The sequence below is a fragment of the Vulpes vulpes genome, chromosome 11 (genome assembly GCF_048418805.1).
Source record: "Vulpes vulpes isolate BD-2025 chromosome 11, VulVul3, whole genome shotgun sequence".
Classification (NCBI taxonomy): domain Eukaryota; kingdom Metazoa; phylum Chordata; class Mammalia; order Carnivora; family Canidae; genus Vulpes; species Vulpes vulpes.
This window is the reverse complement of record NC_132790.1, coordinates 24,455,005-24,477,623: the sequence shown is the minus strand read 5'-3', so window position 1 is coordinate 24,477,623 and position 22,619 is coordinate 24,455,005. Positions and strand designations below refer to the sequence as shown.

General features: G+C 54.6%; 1 protein-coding gene across 5 annotated transcripts in view; it reads left to right on the top strand.

Moving 5' to 3' along the window:
• PDE2A (phosphodiesterase 2A) overlaps positions 1 to 22,619 on the top strand; it is a 93,500-nt gene that overhangs the window by 30,029 nt on the left and 40,852 nt on the right. For 3 of the 5 annotated variants that reach the window (XR_011995345.1, XM_026010550.2, XM_072727350.1), the window contains one exon: positions 9,824 to 9,885. The exons of the other annotated variants lie outside the window; for them this stretch is intronic. Coding sequence is in view for 2 of the 3 variants with exons in the window: in XM_026010550.2 (XP_025866335.1) it covers positions 9,824 to 9,885 (62 nt within the window). In the remaining variant the exon portion in view is untranslated. The remainder of the gene's footprint in view (positions 1 to 9,823; positions 9,886 to 22,619) is intronic. 5 annotated transcript variants of the gene reach the window in all.

Sequence of the window (22,619 nt, the reverse complement as noted above, 5' to 3'; positions counted from 1 at the left end):
ACTGGGAGCAGGTAGGGGCTTAGGCTGGGGGAATGGGGGAGTAGACTGCCATCTGGTGTCAGTCACCTGTGGTGGGAGGTTTCCAGGGCTGGGTGAGTCTAGGGTGTTTGTGTAGGATGGGCCATGTTGCATGTGTTAGGTGTGCCTTGTGTGTGATCATATGTGATGTGTCATGTAGTATTGTGTGTGGCATCACCAGTGGACTTATTTGGGGGGATTCATGGGGACTTATGGTGAGTGTGAAGATGGTGTGTATGGTGTTGCATGCTGTGTGCAGCTAGAAAGGCTGCATTGTGAGTGTGGAGTGGTAGCTGTTATGTATGAGTGTTGTATGGGGGGGGGACATGTGTGTATGTGGTGTGTCTGTCTCTATGGGGTGGAGTTGTAGGGCCAGCCTGCATGGGGGGCGGGGGTTGTCTGTGGTTGCGCATGTTATTGGCTGTTGTGTGTAGCCAGGAAGAGCCACTGTGGGGGCCTGATGAAAGGTTTCATTGGACATCTTGGTGGAGGGCAGTGGGGGTGGGGGAGCTGTGTGAGTGTGTTTGCAGCCTAGGTGGCTTAGAGTCACGGCGGTACATCCTGGACTTGCTTGGGAAATGTATTAGGACCCGCGTGTTGGTGTTTGAGTGTCATGTGTCTGTGTGATGGCTGTTTGTGCAATAGGGAAGAGTGCCGAGGGGTCCAAGGCAAGGGGCTGGTTGACTAAGTGTGTATGTGTGTGTGTGCCCACATGCAAGTGGAAAAGAGGAGGCAATGTATGGGCAGGATTGGCGATGCCGAGGGTCTGTGTGTGTCCACAAACATGTGACATTAGGTGTGCACATTATCTATGCAGGGTGTGTCTCTATGTCTAGATGGTGTGTGTGTTGAATTTAATTGGATGTGTGTGTGTCTGTGGTTGAGGAGGTGAGTGTGGGTTGTGTGAGGTGCGTGGTGGGAGGTTGTGGTGTGAAGTGTGGGTATGTGAGCTGTGTGACTTTTCAGTGTGACGTATGGATTATGTGATCTTTTCTCCCCATGAGCTGTTTATGTGTGGTGTGTGCTGAGGAGTGTGTGAAGGGTGTCAGTGAGCCAGTGGTGTGTATATGGGGGAGGGGTGAAGCAGTGTTGAGGGCTGTGGAATGTGGCACGGGGGGCAAGGAAGTGTGTGCACAAGGTGTGTGGGGTGAGGAACGAGGTATATAATGTTTGGGGTGTATGGAATCCAGCAGGTGCTGTTCGTGGAATGATGTGTGTGTGCAGGGAGGGCTTGGCTGCCATCTTGTCCTTGCTTCCCTCCCAGTTAGGTCCCCAGAGACGCCTAGTGACGTTCTGTGATGGCCCACCCTAAGCTAAGCTGCCTCTACCCTTTGCCCTTCATCCTCCTCACTTTGACCAAGGCCTTTGTCTTGGGTTTCCGGCTGAGCAGGCGTTGGACAGGCAGGCTGCGGGTGATGTCGTGGTCTGGGAACCTTTGTTCTTTTTCTTTTGGTCTATGTCGTGTGTTGGGCTGGGCTTTGGAGGAGGGCGGGGAGAGGATGCACGTGTTGTAGGGTCACTGTGTTTACTACCACCTCACAATGCTCCACAGCAGGGAAGGGTTCAGGCACAGGCCATGAGGCCTGGGTGGTATCCCTGGTGGTGCCTCCTTGGTGCAAGAGCAGCTTGGGCTGGGCATGGCGCTGGGTGAATTTGCCAACCGTGAGGTCTTAGTTCCATGGGTGGCCTGCTATCTTTTCTGGCTCACATCATCTCTGGGGTGAGCAGCCAGGCATCCCCTTCTGCATGCCAGCCTGTCCTCTTCTGTTCTCTGTGTGGCCCTCAGGGAGCATCCCTGGGGCTGGGAGTCAACCAGGAAGGCCTTAATATATCTCCTTTTGTTGACCTCACAGATCTGACAGGAGGAAGAGTCTCTGTCCTCACAGATACCCTTGACCAAAAAAGGAAGCCTGGTCATACTTTAGTAGCGACCCTCTAGTCTGATAGGGGAGATGCCAGTCAGTAAGGAAGAGCCAGCTCAAAGCCTCCAGAGAAAACAATGAGGAAATCTTAATGGGCAAGCTGCTGACAGGTATTTGGGAGGAAGAAAGACCAGAACCCCTGAATGTTGGAAGACATAGACTAACAGTTATCTGGGGAGGGGGCCAGGAGCAGTGCCTCAGCATCACCTTCCAGAATGTTCTCTGCTGTGAGTGGGCTTAAGCCAGGCCTAGAAGGGGGTATGGAATAGGCAGAGAAATGTGGCCTGGGGCTAAGGAAGATTCTGGTTCAACTGGAAAAAAAGATCTTGATGGCAGTTGATCCTTCCCAAGCAATACTGTCTGGCTTTGGATGGCCCATCCCTGGGGCCAAGATTTCATGTCGCCTCTCCTCAAGCTTTCACGTCACCTCTTCCCACCCTCTTTGTCTTTGGCCAGAATGACTGTCATCGTCATCATCATCTTTTAGTCAGCTCTTTCCAGATTCCAACCTCCTTTCACAGAGGTCTCATTTAACAGATCAACTCATTCACTTGTCAAAAGCATTTATTGTGCACCTGCTACACACCAGGAAGGCACAGGTTGACACAGCAGTGCTCAAATAGGCTTCCTGGGGCTCCCACCTCCTGTATCGGAGAAACCCCATCTTCCCAGCCCAACCACACTGTCAGACCCCTAGACCCTGGACACACGACCCTCCAGTCTCTTTCCCCTCACTTCTGTGAGGCTCCAGGTGTGAGCTCCACTGTGTTAGGCTCTGGCTCCCAATCAGAACACAAGCTCTTCAGAAGGTGGGCCGGGTCTGCCCCTCCCATGTGTCTGGAGCTGGGCTCGGCATCGTCCAGATGGCCACATCAATCTTCAGATGTCCATAACCCAGGTAGGTGGCCCATCTGCCATCTAGAGAAACCGAGGCCCAGAGCAGGGAGGGGATTTTAGGCGGCCTCCTTTTTAGACCCTCCTTTTACCAGTGCTACCAGAGACCAGAGAGGTCAGGTGACTTATCCAGGTTTCATGATTAGGTGGCAGGACACAGCAATTCCGTATTTCCCAGAAAACAGCTCTACTGGTCACCAGGCTGGGCTCCAGCCCCAGCACCACGCTGCTCCCTGGCTGGCCTCCGTGCTGCCTGTGGCGTGTAAATGATTATTAATGACCCCCCTGGCCAGGAGACAGGAAACGTTTCCCAGCCACAGCTGGGGACATGCTCCTGGCCAGCCCTAGCCCTCCACACCCACCCGGCCCTGGGGTCAGCACCGGTGTTATCTCCATCCCGCCACAGCCTTCCCTGCTCCTCCTGCCTAGCTGCCCCGTAGCCTTTTCCTTGCAGGGCTAATGGACAAGAAGAGACAAAATTTTCTGTTCCACATCTCTGTCTTACCACTGTCTCCAATCTGATTCATCTCCACCTTCTTCCCTGCCCCAGACCAGCCAGAAGTAGCCCTCCTCCGGGAAGTATTTTCGGAATGCGCTGCGAGACCCATCAGTGGCCCTGTTCTGGGCCCTAACCATCAAATCTCCCTTTTGCAGACTTTGATCCCACCTTGCTGGCCCTAAGTCTGGGCTGGGGACTTCCTGTGGCCTGTCCTCAATTGCTGTCTTAGGACTGACACCTGGAGGATCTTCCCACATGCCTCCTCCAGGAAGTCCCCAGCCCAACCTGGGGACTCTCACTTACTCGAAGCACCCCAGCCTGCCTGTCCCTGCCACACACTGTGTACTGCAAGGCCTTCATAGGTGAACATTTAGTGAGTACCTACTACATGTCCAACAGAGAGAGGAGGTAGAGATGGGCACAGTGTGGGCTTTAAAGCTCTGCTATACACTGCCCCATGTCTGAGCAACAATGCTTCTGCCCTGTGACAGCCATGCAGACCTAGATAGCAGGGCTGATGGTAGGCAGGTGATGGGGTGGAGGCGGGGAGCACAGACGAAGACCAATGCTGGTGGGTGGCGGGGAGAGGACAATGCTGGAGAGACTGGGAGGTCGTGGGGGTGCAGAGCAGCGACCCCCGATTCAGTCCAGAGTGGGAGAGAGGGCAAATTGGGGAGCTTCCAGGAGGAAACTTATCTAATCTGAGAGCTGAGGGATGAACTACAAGAAAGTTCTGGATAGAGAAGGAGCGAAGGCAAATGTGAAGGCTTGCTGGTGACAGACAGACAGAGGGAGGTGTGGTTCTGCAGTTCTGTGGAGCTAGATCCTGGACTGCCAGGGTGTGGAGCCCCAGGGTGGGGTCAGGTCTGCGTGTGTGTGTGTGTGTGTGTGTGTATGCATGTGTGTATTTATGAAGCTAGTGACGAGGCTGGCGAGGTCGGTGGGGGCCAAATTGTATAGGACTTATAAGTGAACGGATTTGGACTTTTCCAGAAGGAACTGGACACTAGAGGGGGGGTGTCGAAAGCAGGTTGAGGACTGCTCAGATCTGCTTGTTAGGAAAGCCCCTGGGCCATGGGTGGAGAGTATACAGAAGGGGTAAGGTGGGAAGCTGGTGCCCTGTGGCCCAGAGAAGGGCGATGAAGCCCTGACAGGAAGGTACAGAGGATGGAGAGGAGGAGATGGGACCCTCGAAGGTGGAGGGAGCCACTCAGCAGTGGAGGTAAAGAGAGGAGGGAATGCAGCCCTGGGTGTCTGGGCGGCTCTCCAGGGAAGACAGGGCATATGCCCAGGACTGTGTCAAGGCCCTCAAAGGTCTGAGAGATCTTAGGACGGTGTCCCAGGTCAGGAGCTCTGAGGCCAAGCAGAGACCTGGACCCCACTCGGCTCCAGCATCCTCTTCTGCAGCAGGGAGACTTGGGAACTGCCCTGGGCAAGTAGTGTTCAGAATTCAAAAATTAAAACAATCTGTGAAACGTAATATTTAATAAAATTCAAATCCAAAATGTATGAGTACATTCCAAAATGAGTAAAAATGTATATTTATGAAAATGCTAAACATACTTGATGGTTCTAATATCAATTGTAAGCCTCAGTCGCTTCCGTCCACTTTGGATCTGACTCCCTTGAAGCTGCTGCCTCAGGTGTGGCTGACGCCCACCCCCCCATCTCAGGGCTCCAGGAGCTTCCAGTCTTGAGTTCAGGGTCCCTCCTCTGGGGAGCCCGCCCTCTGGCTGGTGGCTTCAGGTGACAAGCATTTTGCTTTTCCTGCCCCCCACCCTGAGGGAGTTGGCCCCTTGAGCTCCCCCACCTGTGGTTGTTTTTATTTAGGGGGCCATGGTACAGACCCGGAGGAGGGAAAGGTGACAGAGTCATGCAGGGATTGGAAGGTGAGGGTGCTGAGAGATGGGGTGTCAGCTTCAGTGCCCAGTGGGGTGGGGGCACAGGAAGACTTGGGGAGGGCCAAGAGGAGGTGCAGGAGGAAAAATGACCAAAAATAAAAGAGGAGCAGCATTCCAGTACAAACATGGCTATTTCCTAATGTCAAAGTGACAGTTTCTGGAACACTCGAATGTTGTGGTCCCGTCTTGCAATCTTGGGGGTGGGCATTGCTTTGCACTGGGCCCTTTCCTGGGCTGCATTTTCTCACCTGGAAAAGGAGAAAGTGTGGGGTCAGAACTCCAAGGGGTGTATGGGCTCTAGATCTAGGGATGCATGACTCTGAGATTCCGGCATTGTCAGTCTGTGGGCTTCTAGCCTTCCACGACTCTTAGCTCCCAGCCAGAGCTGTGTGGAAGCGTGGTTGTGTGATTCCGACGTTCTGTGACTTGAAGTTGCTGAGACTCCAGGAGCCGAATAGGCGGGCATTCTGTGAATCCAGGATTCTAGGATTTGATGATTTGATGATTCAATGATTCTAAATGGGGCTGCTGGGAAAAGCTGCAACCACCTGCCTTGTTAATGTCGATGTTAGGTTATTAAAAACATAACAAGAAGCAATGGAGGGAGCTCAGGATGGCGGGTGGCCCCCACCCCCAGGTAGTGAGAGGGAGGAGGAGGGGCCGAGCCCATGTTGGGGAAGGAGACCCTCTTGGCCTGGGTGACCGGGGGTGACTGGGTGACGTGAGCGGATTCTCCTGCCACAGCAGAAGTGGTGTCTGTGCACGTGTGAGATCTGCCACTCCCTGAGCTTACAGGATAAGGGGTCATTTCCTTCATCCCCCTGCCTCCATTCTTCAGCTTTTTCAGATTATGGCAGAGAGAGGAGTGCCCTTTCCTCCCAGCCCCTAAAGTCTCTGGGCAGAAATGTCAACAGACAGCGGAGGAAAGAGAGGCCTACTCACTACTGACCCCCCTTCCCCGTCAGCCCCGGCCTGAGGGGGAAAACAGGACATGAACACTTCCTGGACACGGACGTGGAAATGCACGAACCCCTGCTTGTGAGGGCCCCAAGTACAAAGGGCCTCCGACTAGGGCAGAGGCCAGGGCAGCCAGAGGAGCAGTGTGGGCATTGGCCTGTGACCCATCAGCATCTCTTGAGCGCCGGCCAAGGAGGGAGGACCCTGCTTCTGTCCTGGAGGTGGCTGTGAGAAAAGCTTAAGGAAGGGAGGCCCCAGGCTAAGGGACCTGGAAAACGGATGACCAGTGGGTGCTCCCTTGTGGCACAGGCCCAGGGCGCCGCTTGGCACAAGGCCAGGCTATTTGTCCAGGGGCTCGCTGCCTCTTGGGTTATGCACATGCCTAGGCACCTGTGCCAGGGTTGGTGGCGGTGGGGGCAGGGGGGCCTCTAGGCAGGAGAGAAGGATCTGTGGCCTCTAGAGAGCTCACCCAGTTGAGTGCCTCAGAAGCCTGGTACCAACTGCATGAGTCCCAGCCTGGTGGGCTCACAGATCAGGTGAGGGAGGCTGGGAGCTGGCCCAGGTCACAAAGCATAGCAGGACCTCACACCCACCTTCCTGACTCCCAGCGCTCAGCTCGGTGCTCCCCCTTGCCTACAGCTTCCTCCTTTTCTCCTGGACCACCTGGGAACCAGGAACTGAGGTGGGACTCCTCTAAGGGGGCAGGGCCCTTTTATCTCACTCCTCCATCTTTCTCCTCCAGCAGGCCAGAAGGCAGGTAAGGCGGCAACAGCTGCTCCCTGCCATCCCCAAGCTTCCATTGTCTATAACATCCTGTCCTGGCCCCAAGGATAGGGTCCCCAGTTGCCCGACCCACACAGCCTCCTGAGTTCCTCCACTCAGGCTCTCTCTCTGCCCTGCATGTCTCCAGCTCTGGCTGGCTGCGTGTGTGTTAGTCCCTCTCCGAAGATTGAAAATCATTAGACTTGGGCAGGCCCTTAGCAGGCCCTAAGTCCCCTGCTTTTATTCTTCAGATGAGGAAAGTATCTCAGAGAGGGGACGGTCCTGCCCCAGTGACACGGGGGACTGTGGCTGGGCCCAAGGTGCGGGAGCACGCTGCCCTTGGTGTCAGGCGGCTAGGATGAGGCCCGAGGTTCTGACTGCCTGATAGGCTTTCAGCCCTGAGCTGTCCAACCTCTTCTTTGCCCAGATTGCTCTCTTATCTGCCACTGTGCCTGCTGCCTAGCTGAGCCCTACCTTGGGTAGACCCTGCCCTTGGGGCACAGACCAGAGCTCAGGACTCTGTGACTGGGATGAGCAGCCATGCACACAGGGACACAGGCACCTGTACATACAGGAGGACATACAAGTCCCAGGTGAAAACCCATATCTCATAGTTAGGAGGCTGTCCTGGAACCTGATGTTCTCTTCTTGTGAGACACCACACACCTCCATTCAGAAGCTCTCCGGGACCTCTCTGCAGACTGTCTCCATCTCACTAGCCTCTTTGTGACAGCTGGGTTCTGTGATCCTAGGTTCCTCCTCTGTGACAGCAGGGTGATGGGTGAGTCTCCTCCTAGTCCTAAAGCCCTTCCTTCAATGTTCCTTCCTGCTGTCTCCAGGAGGGACTCAGCTTCCTGTGGCTGGGTGGGGAGAGCCCTGAGATCCCCAGAGGACAGTGGGACAATGGGGAGGCAGTGACAGATGAGACATTTTGTCTTCCCCAAAGCAGGCTCCACCCTACCCCAAACCTTCTGGCTGGTATCTGGGGCACAGCCCTGGCTTGTGCGTCCCCTAGGACTAGGGTCCTGGTCTGACCCGGCAACCTTGACCTCTCAGTGAAGAGGTCAGAGGATCAGAGCCACAGCTGCACTCAGCGGTTCTCTAACTGAAGGCAGGTCCCCAAGATGCCAGCAGCATATTGATGTGTGCTGCAAATTCCCAGGAGGGGTGAGCTGGACTGCCCTGCCTGTGGGGCAAGCAGGAAGGTGGTAAATACTGACACAGGGTAGAATTATGGAGGAGCTGTGAATGCCTGGCTGAGACTCCCTTCATCCTGCCTACCTTCCCCATGCTGGAAGCTGGTGATGGGGAGCCAGAGAGCACTGGCAGGGGCCTCCCCAGGGAGTGGTGGAGAGGCCGATGGTATTTGGAGAATCACAACCAGCACTGCCTCCTGTCAGGGGAGGAGGAGGCTGGCCCAGGGCAGTGCAGTGGGTAGACAATTAGGGGTGGAAAAGAAGGCTGAGGCCCATGGACAAAAGGACAGGCTTGGGGTTAGGTATTCAGCTTGGCCCTCGTCATTTCCTCTGCCGGACATGGCTGGGTTAGTGGGGTCATCGCACAGAGGGAAGGAACAGGCCGGGACCAATGCATACCAGGCCCTACAGTAGACTCAGGCACATGAGTGGCCTGGTCACACCCTGGGCTGCAGTCGGCCCCCCGTCAGAGCCCAGTCAAGCGGCCACAGTCACCCTGGGAGATGGCCCCATCTAGACCACTGCCCCACACGCAGACCCAGTCTTCCTGTGCCACACTCAGGCCTGGCTGTAGGCATGGCTAAGTAGGGAGACCCCGCAGGACACAGGGACTTGTGGGACCACCAGACACCCTGCCACAGCCACACCACAAGCATCCACATGCCAGGTGCAGCTACTGTCACCCCTGTGGTGACCCAAGGAGAGCCAGAAATTCCAGCAGTCTTGGGCAGTCGTCCAGGGCCTGGGTGAGAAGAAGGGGGCACCAGAAGGTAGGGAGTGCAGAGCCCCCCTGCCCATGCCAGACTGGGCCCTCCCCCCAGTTCGCTGAGTGCCCAAGCCTGTTTATTTCCTAGCAGGGATGGGTGTCTCATCCCTCTCCCCCTCCCCGTCCCCACCACACGCTTCCAAAGCTGCCAAATCAAATCAGCCCCTGCGCCCGCGCCAGGCTGGCATGGCGGCCAGCAGCTGACTGGAACGAAGCCAGGCTCAGAATATCCCGCCGCCTGTGCCTGTCCGATGCCTGCGTGTGCTTGTCGGTGGGGGCGGGGAGGGGAAGCCAGCCCCTGGGCAGGGCCTTTGAGAGGCTGGGCTTCCTGGGTGCCACTGCGGTGGCCGGCTGCTGGAGAATGGCGCGGTGTGCCTGCCAGCATTCGAGGAGCTGTGGCACCCAGATTGGGGGGCGCCAACTAGAGCCCAGAAGACCGGGCACCAGACCAGGGTTGGGGGCTCCCACAGATGATCATCACAGCGGCCCTCGCTGGGAGCCCAGCCCGGTTGCCTATGTGAGCTAGACATCTCATTGTACAAATCTCATTGTACAGGCGGGGAAACTGAGGCTTGCAGAGAGGTAGTGCAGTTCCCTGGGGAGAGGTGGAAGCGCAGGGGGCTTCAGCAGGGGGTAAAAAGGTGGTTGTTTCCCCTCCTGGGGAGGCCGCGGCCGCAAGAAGCAGGCCAGCCCTGTGCTCAGAGCCAAGGGCAGAGGATACGCCAGAGTCCGAGATGCCCATCTGAAGGAGGGAGTGAGAAGGGAGTGTGGGGAGAAGGCAGGGTGAAATCAGGTGAGGCCCCCTGATAGGCCCGGGGCCTGCTGGGGGTGGGCGGGCTGTGGGGGGAGGCTGGAGAGAAGGGGAAAGACCTGGCAGGCCTCAGCCCCTGGCCTTCTTGTCTCTGCAGCCAGCCCGGACCTCCTTGCACAGGAGCCAGTGCCCCCAGAGAATAGAGACGCCCGACTGGAGGTGAGAACTCAGGGGAGGGAGGACCGGGTGGGCTTGGAGGGGTGGGGACACAGGCTGGGGGTCAGTCTGAGCATTGTCCCCACCCCTGGGAGGAGTGGGAGGCTGGAGCCGATTCTCAGCCCTGCCCCCTCCAGCCTAGGGTCACCCCACACTGAGAACACGGTCCCTGCCCGATTCCCGCCCACTGAGGAGAGATGGAGAGTCATTTCAGACTCCTCTCTAGGCCTCCCCACCCTCACCCAGGGTGAGGCACCCAGTTCCTTGTTGATCCTCTGCCGTAAGTGTTTTCTGAATTCCTCTCCTGCTCTCCATCCCTGCCCCTGGCCCCGCTCCGGACTGGCCACCTTTCCCCTGGATGGCTCAGTGGCTGGCTGCTTCAGTTGCCCCATTCCCCATGTGGCTGCCAGAAGGCTTTCTAACATGCAAAACTGAACTTTCACTTTTCTGCTCAAAAATCCATGCTTCCCATCCTCCTCCTTCCTCCGCAGTCCCAGCCAGGCCACAGTCCTCCCTTTATCCATCCTGCCTCCCCAGAACCACTCCTGCCTGTCTTCCCTCAGCTTCCCAAATCTTTCTGGGCTCAGCTCTAGCCTCCCCTCCTCCGGGAAGCCCTCCATGGCTCTCTTACTCCCTCCTCTGAGCTCTCCTGCCCTGACAGTCAAATGGGACATCCTTAGTCTGGGCTGTTGGCACCCTGTTTTCTCCATTATGCGACTCTATAGGTCTTCCCCTCTGAACCTCGAGCTCCTTAGCCTGGGGACTGTGCCTTCTTCATCCTCCCAGTGAGGATGAGTCTCCCACTGCCCTTCAAAGGGTGCCTGATGAAGGCTCAGTGCGCTCATTTCCTTTGAGATGAGGGATGCCTTCCATAGCCCTGACCATGCCTTTGGGGTGTCTCATAGGAATCTTCAGTTCTCAGAGGGGTCTTGAGCAGCAGAAATGGGGTGGGCTGGGGACTGTGAAGATTGGCACAGAGGAGGGTTGTGTCTAACGTTGGATCAATCAGCAGGACTGGCATGAGCCTACTCTTGTGCCCAGGCCTGGCTGAGAGAAAGGGGAGGCTCCTCTGTGCCAGGAACTTTAGACACACTTCCTTGTTCAATCCTCATCACCTCCCTATGAAGCAGGCACTGTTATTATTCTCCTTTTATGGTTGGGGAAGCTGAGCCACAGTGGGGTCACACAGTGAGCATATGGGGCAGATCTGAGTGTGGGCCCAGATGTGTCTCATGCCCAACGCTTGCTCTCTCCCTGCCCTCGGGTAAGATGGGAAAGAAGATATCCATGCATGGCCTGGTACTCACAGGGCTCAGCATGGACTCTGCCCAGACGTGGGGTCAAGCCCTGAGAATGTCCCTACAGCTGGGAGCTGGGAAAGGGGGGACAGGCTAGAAAGTCATTATTAATTTATTTATGGTCATGGCATTCCCTGTGGGGCAGGGCTCCCCACCAGAGCCGGGACAGATGGTGTTCCTGGGAGCCAGCAGTGTCTCAGCAGCCACCGCCACCTGCCAGGAAAGCCTAGATTTGTCATCCTCCCAGGAAGCCATGAGGGGAGAGGGCTTTGGAGAAGCTGAGACCCTCCTTGGTGCTGGGAACGAGGCCCCAAGGGAGGGAGCCAGGCCCAGATTCCTTGTTTATACCTCAGTGCCCCACCCCCTTTGCCTGGCACAGGCCCAGTTCCCTGTGAGTGCCAGTTCTGCCCCTCCTGTCCAGCCCACCAAGCCCCACCAGGAGGCTTCTCTGGATCATCCCCATTTGATCCCTTTGCTTCTGTTCTGTCTTCACATTTCCTTCATCTGGGTCCTGCTGCCTCCTCCCCCAGATGGCGGGTGAGCTAAGCTCTCCTGGGAGAGAGTGCTGGGCACTCCCCAATATAGAAAGGACAGGACTGGAGAGAGTAGGATCTGTGGGTGTTGCTCATACTATAGGGACAGCTGTGGGGAAAGAGGGAAGAGGGATGGGGAGATTGATGAGGAGCCTCCCCAGTCGGGGTGGAGGCTGGGGGAGACAGGATGGCCTCATCATGACTGGGGTCAGATGGGCATGAGTTCAGGTCCCAGTTTCACTGCTTTCTAGGTGTATGACTGTGGGCCAGTCCCTTAACCAGCCTGAGTGTCAGTTTCTTCACCTGTCACAGGGGATAAGAAGATCTGTCATTACTGGACACAATCACTATTACTGGCCATAATCACAGCAGAGCTGTTAGAACAAGTTACAAAGTCTGTGTGAGGTGCCTGGCCCACAGCAGACACTTAGAGGGAGTTGGCACCCTCCCCGCTTCTCGAAAGGCTGAGATCCTTGGAGGGAGGCCTAAGCCAATGGGCTGCAGCGCAAGGCTGGGCCTGGGTAAATGGAGGTTCCGTGGGCATGGCACGTTCTCCTGGCATCGGCAGCACGACAGCCAGGGGAGCAGGGCTGCCAGCGCCCATCCCCATGGCTGGCATCTGTTCAGCGCACTCTCTTGGGATGGCTCCCCGGCCCCTGTGCCAGCCGGCCAGCTTGGGGGAGGGCTCTTCACGTTCAGCCTGGAATCCTGCTTCAGGACCAGGGCCATAGCTCTCTGGATGTCGGGGCGGAGGCAGTTCAAGTATTGAACTGAGCATGCTGGGGTAGGGCCCTCCCTGTGCCAGCTCTCAGGGCCTTGGGAGCCCTGGCTGGGGCAAGGGCTGGGGGAGAGGCAGACACGGACGATGGCATGGGTGTCCTCACTAAGCGCACTGATGCTCTGCCCAGCATTGGCTCCTCCGTTGCTGCCCAGGAGATGAGTAGAGAGCACCCGCCTTGGCATTGCCAGCCCTGCCTGCTGGGCCCCCTCATGTCCACCCATTGCTCCCAGACATGGCGCTGCTTACTCCCCAGGACACCAGCAAATCCTGGCCTCCATGCCATGGCTTGCACTGACCCCTTTCTCTAGATTGCCTTTCCCTTCTTTATCTACCTACTTCCTTCTTAAGCCTCAGATTAGATGTCACCTCCTCTGTGGAGTCCTCTCAGATTGCCCCCTCTGCTCTGGTCAAGTCAGTCTCCCCTCTTTCCTGAACACTTACAGCCCTCAAGCTTCCCTGAGCTTACAGTTGGGTAGCTTGTTAGCCCATGTGATTATATATCCTTTCCCACATAGTTGTAAACACAGAGGGAGATAGGAACCAAGGCTGAATCTCCCTTGTCTCTCCTGGGCCCACATGAGACCTGGCAGAAGCCTGTACATAGTAGGTGCTCAATAAAGTTTCTTGATTAAATGAGAATGACTGTGTGAAAGTTGGAACAGTTCCAAGAAAGGAGCAATTGCTGGATTGGGAGCAGTCTTGGAGACTTCCTGGAGGAGGTGGCTTTGGAACTTTGAAGGATGGGGAGGGCCAAGGCCATGGACTGATAAGGCCAGAGATCAGCTGGATAGTCAGAGAGGTCCATGTGGTTAGTCTCTGAAAGAACCACCTGAGGATGACAAGGACAAGCCCAGGACTGGGAACAAGCAGATAGAGGAAGCTGGAACAAAGACTGAGGCCCAGAGGGGGCTGCAGGAGGCTGGCTTCGGTGCTGAGAAACCACATCCAAAAACATCTCTGTCCCTGGGTCCGGGACTGAGTAACACTTGGTGCCACAGTCTGTGGTGAGGCTGAGGCCACCAATGGGGAATAAGTGGGCCCAACATGGTGGGATAGTAGGCAGGAGCTGGGGTGGTCCTGTAAGGTAAGATTGACACGGGGGCTCAGAAAATTTTCACAAGTGAAAAGAGCAGGGTGTGTAAGGGTATGTGGGCAGGATGTCCTGCGTCTCCATGAGAGAAGGCCCAGCATGTCCACAGACAGGGACCCTTGGGACAAGGTGGGAAGGGCTGCTTTCCAGCAGGCAGCATTTCCTGGCCTGTGTTTAAAATTCTTGAGTGAGTGCTCCTAACTGGCAGATGTGCCAGCCTCCTCCTGGATTCTGCACATCAGGATTAAGTGGCCTCGATGATGCCCCATGGCCCCAGGGGAGCTGTTGCCAGCAGGTTGGCCACAGCATCTGGCTTCCGTGAGGGTCCTGAGGCCCTGCCATCTGCCTGGGCCCACCTGTTGGGCTGCACAGGCTCGGGCTGTGCGGGGACTTGAGGCCGGGGAGGTGGTGTCAGAAGCCACCCAGGCTGTCTCTCTGTCTGTCCATCCAACTGTCCTCACCCCTGACCAAACAAGGATCAGGTGGAGATGCGCAGACACAGGTCCCGCAATCAGAGAAGCCTAGTCTGGAGGAGGAGGCCTCAAGAACCAGGGACTTACCCCCAGGAAAGACACAGGCTCAGACCGGGCCGGGCATTGGGCAGGCCAAGGTCCGAGGAGGCTCAGAGAGAGGCAGAGACTGGCTCAGCGGCGCACGGGGGGGAGCTGAGGCAGTGTTGGGGTAGATGCGGGGGAGCTGAGGCAGTGTTGGGGTAGATGCCGGGAGCCCCAGGACAAGGTGGCTCAGGCGGGCCCCTCCCCCACCACCCTGCCTGGTCCTTGGCTGTAAACACTGAGAGAACAAGTTCCGTTTCCCGGGAAATATTTATCTCAGGCCGTGTGGGGAGCGTGTGCTGGCCTCCCTGTGGCCTTCCTGCAGGCTGGCCTGGGGCAGGAGGTGAGGGGGCTTGGCAGCCGCTGTGGGGGGGCCCCGTCTGCGACCTGATGTCAGGGCCAGGAAGGGAGTGCCCCGAGGCTTCTCTGGGAGCCAGAATTGGAATGCTGGAATGGGGGGAGGGGACAGGAGAGGAGAGAGACCTGGTTTTCTCCAAATCCCACACCACCCGGGCCCCTCTCTCACATTCTTGTCTCCATCTCCTCCTGATTCCTACCTCTAAGCATTTACTCCTGTCTGGTGCTCCCACCTGGGATGCCTTTTCTTCCTCGATCTCTATTTGCCAGCTCTACGCTGGCTTCCTCTGGGAAAGCTTCCCTGATTCTCTACTCCTCTAACCCTTTGTCCACCCCTTCTACCTTCTGTCCTGCTCTTCTGGCTTCCAGCAGCTTCAGACTGAGCCCCATAGACCAGTTAAGATCTTAATCTCAAGCTGTTGGGATAGACAGCCTCTTTCAGACTGCCCCAGAGTCCCCTTCCTGGGCCCCCTGGGAGTGGAACAGGGCCCCGAGGTTACCTTTCAGTGGAACCAGCTCAAACCCAGGCACATGGGGAGTCTGGGTTGATTGAGTGGGAGAGGGGGCACAGAGGGCCTAGGGTTCCTGCTGGCCAGCTCTTGGGCTTTGGGCTGTGTATCTAGGCTGGGCCAGGCCTGACTGGGGCCCTGACAACAGGAAATCCTTGAAGGAACAAGCAGTGGCTAAGGACTCTGAGCACAACAACAGGAAATAGCCTTGACATGGGGCAGCAGCTCTAGTGATTGTGCCCGGTGAGGTGGGGGTGGGCGGCAGCTTATAGGACCGGGGTGACACTGAGACACAGATTGTGGGGCAGTGAGTATTCTACTGAATATGTGACACTGAGCTTATAATGTGTGTTATCAAGTGTATGACCTCAGTCATGGGCTACTGTGTGGGGAGTGAGTGATTCAGAGCATGACACTGAGTGTGTGACACTGAGTGATACCAAGTGTGTGATGCCACTTGTCAAAGACCGTGAGACAGTGGATGTGCCATAGTGATACTGTGTAATATTGGTTGTGTGATGCTGAATGATACCAAGTATGTGACATCGAGGGTGTGACACCATGAGGATCAAATATGTAAACACAGATGGATGACATCGTGCAATAACAGGTGTGGTCCTTGTGGCTCAAGCGTCTGACACTGAATTGTGAAACCATGTGTGTGCCCCAAGCCTATGTGATATAGTGAGGCTGAGTGTATAGCCAAGGGTATGACATGGAGTGACACCAAGTGTATGAAAACCTGTGCGTGATGCTGTGACTCTAAGCCCGATGCTGAACGTGTGATGCTGTGTGCAATGACTGTGATGATGTGAAATGTAACCACATGACACTGTGTATGATGCTGTCACAGGAAGACCCCACTGGGTTCAGGGAGGGAAGCAACACAGTCCAATGCATGAGTTTGAGATTGCTTTGGTTGCAAAGTCTTTGTGGGGGGTGAGTTGGAGGGGCAGAGAGGAGGTGGGCAGACAGGTTGGAAGCCATGGCAGCCACCCAAGCAGGAGACGGTGGCGCCTGGGCTAAGGGGATTACAGAAGAGTTGCAGAAAGATGGATGAACTTTGGAGATATGTGGGAGGTTGAAATGACAGAACTTGCTGGTGAATGAGATGATGAGCCAGAAGGAGAAGCAGAGGAAAGCTTTCAGGTTTCTGGCTTGAGGGACCAAGTGATGGATGGTAGAGACATTACTGAGATGGATGAAGACTGAGGGGAGGCCAAGGTTAGGGGGTTGAGAGAGGACAAGGAGGCAGAAGTTAAGAGATCTGTTTTGGATCCAAGTCAGACATACATCCAGGTGAAGGTGCCCAGTGGGCAGCAGAGGCCAGGCTGAGGATATCTTTGGGAGGTGGCCCGGGTGGCTGGGATGACCTAGGGAGAGAGCACAGTGAGAGTAGAGGCGAGGATTGAGGACGGAGTCCCAGCCCCACGTCCATAGATTCCATCATCTAGAGGCCTGGGAGGTGAGGAGGAGCAGCCAGGAGACAGAGGAGGCGTGGCCAGGAAGGTGGGGGATACTGAGACTATGAGCCATGGGAGGGGAGAGGGTTGGTGGGGGTGGCTGCACTGTCAGGTAAGTGGACAGGGGAGACGGTGCTCGACTGGGCCCGGCATGACCCTGACAGGAACCACATCAGTGACAGGGTGGGGCCTGAACCAGCTGGCCTGGGTAGGTGCTGAGTGGGAGGTGAGGACAGAGCATCGTTAACCTTTTGGAGCTCTTTGGCTCCAAGGGATATGGAGAAGGGACATGGTCACTGGAAGAGGTGTGAAGTCAAGGGAGAGTAAAATTTTTAAATTATGGGATATTTGAAATACACATAATAGTAGAGAGAATAATACAATAAACTTGCCATATACCCATCACCCAAATTTCACAGTTATCCAGATTTGGGCACATTTAGTTTATCTATCCCACCCTACCCTACCCCACCTTTTTTTTCTTTTTTTTTCCCTGAAGTATTTTATTTTTTTAGATTTTAATTGTGGTAAAATATACATAACCCCAAATTTACCATCTTAACCATTTCTAAGTGTATAGTTCAGTTGTATTAAGTATGTTCACATTGATGAGCAACCATTCTCCAGAACTTTCTCATTTTGCAAAACTGAAATGTATACCCTTTCAACAACTCCCTATGCCCCCAGCCCCTGGCAACCACCAGTCTGCTTTCTGTCATATGTTTGGAATCATACAGTATTTGTCTTTTTGTGACTATCTTATTTCACTCAGCATAATGTCCTCCAGGTCCATCCATGCTATAGCATATGTCAGAATGTCCTTCCTCTTTTTTTTTTTATTAAGATTCTATCTTTTTTTTTCCTGAGAGACACAGAGAGAGAAGCAGAGACATAGGCAGAGGGAGAAGCAGGCTCCTCCCAGGGAACCAGATGTGGGACTCTATCCTTGATGCCCGGACCCTAGAATCATACCCAAGCCCAAGGCAATCAATGTTCAAGCGCTGAGCCAACCAGGCGTCCCAGAATTTCCTTCCTTTTTGAGGCTAAATACTATTCTATTGTTTGTATAGAGCACATTTTGTTTATCCATTCATCCACTGATAGACACTTAAGTTGCTTCCACCTTTTGACTCTTGTGAATTATGCTACCATAAACATAGGTGGACAAGCATTTCTTCAAGATTCTGCTCTCAGTTCTCTTATATGTATATCCAAAAGTGGAATTGTTGGATCATATGGTAATTTAAATTAAATTTAATTTTTTTAAAAAAGATTTATTTATTTTGAGAGAGAGAGCGCGCGAGCATGCGAGCATTGAGTGGGAGGGACAGAGACAGAGAAAGAGAATCCCAAGCAGACTCTGTGCTGAGCACAGAGCTGATGCGGGCCTCGATCTCATGACCCTGAGATCATGATCTGAACAGAAGAGTCAGAAGCTTAACTGATTGAGCCACCCAGGTGCCCTATTTTTAATTTTTGAGGAACCACCATACTGTTTTCCACAGCAGCTGAGCCGTTTTATGTTCCCACCAGCAGTGTACCAGGGTGACAATTTCTCCAACTCCACCAATACTTCTTTCCTGTCCTTCCCTTCACCCACCACCTCCCTCCCTCCCTTCCTTCCTTCCTTCCTTCCTTCCTTCCTTCCTTCCTTCCTTCCTTCTTTCCTTCCTTCCTTCCTTCCTTCCTTCCTTCCTTCCTTCCTTCCTTCCTTTCATGGCCATCGTAATGGGGAAAAGTGTATCTTACTGTGGTTTTGATTTGCATTTTCCTAATGATTAGTGGTATTGAGCATCTTTCCATTGCTTGTTGACCATTTGTATATCCTCTTTAGGGAAATTTCCATTCAAATTCTTTGCCCATTTTTAAACCAAGTTATTTATTTTGTGGTTGAGTTTGTAGGACTTCTTTATATATTCTGGATACTAACCCCTAATCAGCTGAACGATTTGCAAATATTTTCTCTCATCCTGTTGATTTGGTGAAGGTTGCTTTGCTGAAGTATTTTAAAGGAAATCTCAGATGTGATGTCATTTTTTTATGTCAGGTGGAGTTTTTTAATGTCAGAAGGTCCCGGGTGATGCTGAAATGTGAAATGTGACAGTACAATGCAGAACCAGCTTGGACGTGTGTGCATGACACTACATGAGGGGGACTTTGTGGAGCATTAGGAACATGATAGCTATATGACACTGAGGATGAGCCATCCTGAGTAAAAGTATAGTGATAGTACCACTGTGTGTGGCCCTGTGATACTCAGTGATGTGTGCCACTGTGGAAACCGTGAAATGGCTGTGAGTCACTGAGTATGTGGGACATGCCATGTGAAAGTGACAGTGATCCTGTCTCTGTGTGTCATCTAGGGGGGATGAGAGGGGTCATGGTTGTGCCCTTGGCAATGAGGGTGTGTGGGATCCATGTGGGATCAGCCCCAACCTCAGCTGCTGGCCATCAGGGAGAGGACAGACATCAGAGTATAGATAAGGAGAAATGCCCGACCTGGACAGAAACAGTGTCTGGGCCAAGTGTGAGTTGGTGTGAGGCTTCCCCCTTTTTCTGAACTCCCCAGGAAAGCTTCCTGGAGGCAGCATGATGACACTTCAGCAGAATAAGCAGGTACCAGGTAAGAACAAGGGCTATGGTGTCTGACAGTCCTGTCTGGAGCTGACACTTAGCGAGTCATTTTATGTCTTGAGCCCTAATCCCCTCAAGTATAAAATGCAGCTGTTGGGAGGATTACACGCAACAGTGCTTTTAAGTGAACACAGTACTTGGTACTAGGTTATTGCTCAGTGGTCTCTAGGGGAGCACCACTCCTCATGTCCCTGCATCCAGGCCCCTAGTTTAACTGGAGCACCTGCAGGGGTACAGAATGGCTTGCTGAAGGAATGACATCCTGTCCTCCTGTGCCCACAGCCTTCCTCTCCCCTTCTCTTGCTGCTTCTGTACCCTGCTTAGCCTGCACCCACACCGCCCTCTCCCCAGCTCCTGCTGTCCTCACCCACTGTCGGCCTCTAATCCAGGCTCTTTCAGCCTCATTCAATTAGATGCAATTTGCTCCAGAAAAAAAATTCATAATGTGGTGAATCACACTAGTAGGGGATCTGACCCAGGTGGGGAGGCTGGGGATGGGTAGGAGGTCCGCTCCGACAGCTAGAGGCACAGGTGTAGTTGTACCTGTCTCTCAGGACCCCCAACTACTCCCTTGGACTCCATTCAGTCATCCAGAGTCCAAAGCTGACTGGGTTTACTTGTGTCCCTGGGAGGGTCCCTGACCCTCTCCATGTCCCAGTCTCCCTCTCTGATAAAGGGGGTTTGGGCCGAAGATGGGGGTTTGTCTGAGTATCTGGTCAGCATGTGCCAGGTCTAATCAGTTCCCCTCCCGGCTTTCCAGCTTCTGTAAGGCCTTTTGGGCTTTGGAGAAGGAGAGCTAGGAGGGGGGGGTCAAATGCATAGGGCCCCAGGGGAAGGGGAAGGGTGTTCTCAGAGCCTCATCTGGTAAAAGGCCACCCTGGTTCCAGAGTCAGAGCCCCTTTAGTCCCAGGCCACACACCTGGAGTAGCGGCCAAGGAAAGGGGGCTGCTCTTTTTTGGTGCACACCTTGTGCCTAGCACAGATGCTCCAACAGAGGTAGAGTGGTGCCGAAACCCAGCCTGCCCTCCTCTACCAACCCAGGCCCCTCGGGGCTGCATCTAGCTGGAGAGTTGGGGTGGCCTCTCTCTAACTCGCACAGAAGTGGCCTCACCTCCAGCTGGGAGCCAGCTTAGGCAGGAGCTTAGGCAGGAGCTTTATGGTACCAGGGTAGTCCTCTCAGCAGCTCATGGAGAAGGCACTGTTTTACAGATGGGGAAACTGAGCCCAGGAACGTTAAAAGATTTGTCCACTGCCACACAGGTGACATGTGGCAGGGTAGGCATGTGAGCCCTGGTCTGGCACAGTGTGGTGGAAGCGGGGAGGAGGGCACACAGGAGGCAGAAAATCAGACCCCTCCATGTATACAGACACTCATTCACTCAGCCATACACTCATTCACTCATTCAGAGACAAAACCAGCCACACGCTCATTGCACACAGGAAGGCTCACATCACACACACAGGGACATAGTTCCCCTGCACATGCAGAGCGCTCAGGCACAGATGTGGAACAGGGATGCTCACAGATTCACACTCACACACACTCACAGAATCACAGACCCATGTGTTTTCACATAGACATTCTTCTGATGGCCCATGGGGCATAGTCTGCTGTGGCTATGTGACAGCCTGCAGAGACACACATTATGGATGACAGATGGGCAGGCCACATACATGCTTGGGTTACCAGCTAAGTGGGAGCTGCCCATAATGGGAGAGAAAAGATCAGTTTTGATGACTGTATCAGTTTTGTCCAGTGTATCCAGAATTCTGCAATCGAAAAATCACACAAAAGCGATTTTAATTTTCATTTCCAAGACAAAATTAATATAAAGCTGGGAGTGGGGGCTCATCATCTTTTTACCCAGGTTTTGAGTCTCTAAAGGACTTGCACAGATTCATAGACACAACCGTCACAAGAGATCTCCTTGGGGTAACATGTTTACCCAGCCCAGGATTGTGTGTGTATGTGTATGTGCATATGTGTGCGCACATGCACACATGCCAGTGTACCCATTTGGTGGCTCCCGGATCCTTGGGATGTGAGAGAGAGTAGAAGTTCCAGAGACTCCGGATGTTTGTTCTCTGGCTTCCTGGGCCCTCCAAAGGCAAATAACTTTGGATGCCAGACTGCCTGCCCCGGGCGGGGCGGGTAGGGTGGCAGGGTTGTGTAAAGTGCCTGCTCCTGCCTCTGGAGCCTAGCTGCCTGGTGCCTTGCAAGATCTTACAGAGTGACTGGGGCCGGTGGCCAGCTTTCCATGAGCCTGTAGGCCCATCACCTCCCCTCTCTAGGGCTGTTTCCCCATCTAAGAACTGGAGGCAGGGAGGAGATGAGACTGGATGGGCCTCGCCGTGGAGACAGAAATAGAGAGAGAGACATTCCAGGCTTAGGGTACAGAAGAAAAACAGATGCGGGGGACAGGAGATGGAAGGGGCCAGTAGGGGCCAGGCTTCAGGGCAAGGCATGGGGCCCCAGAGCCTGCATCTGCCGGGGGTCCCTGCAGCCCAGCCCTTGCTGAGCTGCTGGTGGGAGTGTGGCAAGGCGGTGGGGATGAGAGTCATGAGCGCTGGAGGACAGGACCAGGTAGAGGAATAGCAGAGCAGGGCAGGCCAGCAGAGCAGACCAGGGCTGGGCTGAGAAGGGCAGGAGGGTGAGGAGAGGCCTGGAGGTAGAGGAGATAGAGGAATAAAGGAACCCTCCCCTGGAGAGTGGAGGGAGTAAGGTTGGATTGCTGGGTAGGAGCTGGAGCATGGGAGCCAGCAGGAATGGACAGTGGCCCCAACGTGAGATGCTGAGCACTTAACACAGAGCTCCCAACAGGCCTGGGAGCTCAGAGCCTACAGGCCCAGAAGCTAGGGCAGTCATTTATGCAAAGGAGGGATACAGCCAGGTTTCCGTTTTAACGAAGTACTGCAGGTAAGGGTTGGGGCAACTCAGAGAGGCCCCACAGATGAGATGGGAGCCCAGAGGCAGGGGCATGCCTGAGATGAACCCGGCCCAGAAGATTCCTCACTCCAACCCCCAATAAAGACGGACTATTTTTAGGGACAATGAAAGTGCTCATACATTCCTGCAGGGGCAGGGAGAAGAAGAGGGGGGCCAAGAACCCGTGCAGGGGGAGAGTGTTCCCTCCAGCTCTGACTTTGCCTTCAGGGTGCCCACCTCAGTGGTTGGGGAGGCTTTGCAACCCTGGCCAGCCCTGTCCCCAGAGCTCTTGCATTCATCCTTCTGCCTCTGAACTTGTCAGTGTCCCAGTCTCTTTCTCATACCCTATCTGCCCCCCTCCCTGCAACCCCCCCCCGCCCCACCCGCCTGCCTTGGGATCTGGGGAACAGCTGGGAAGGGCCAGGCCCTGAAGACTGAGCCAAATACAGTCATGGGACCAGCAGTGAGACTGTGGGAGAAACACATACCAGAGAATAGCAGAGAATAGGCAGACAGTAAGAGGGACGGACACAGAGAGGCTGGGGAGGCTAAGAGGCAGGGAAAGAGCTCAGGACAGAGTCAGGGAGAGCCC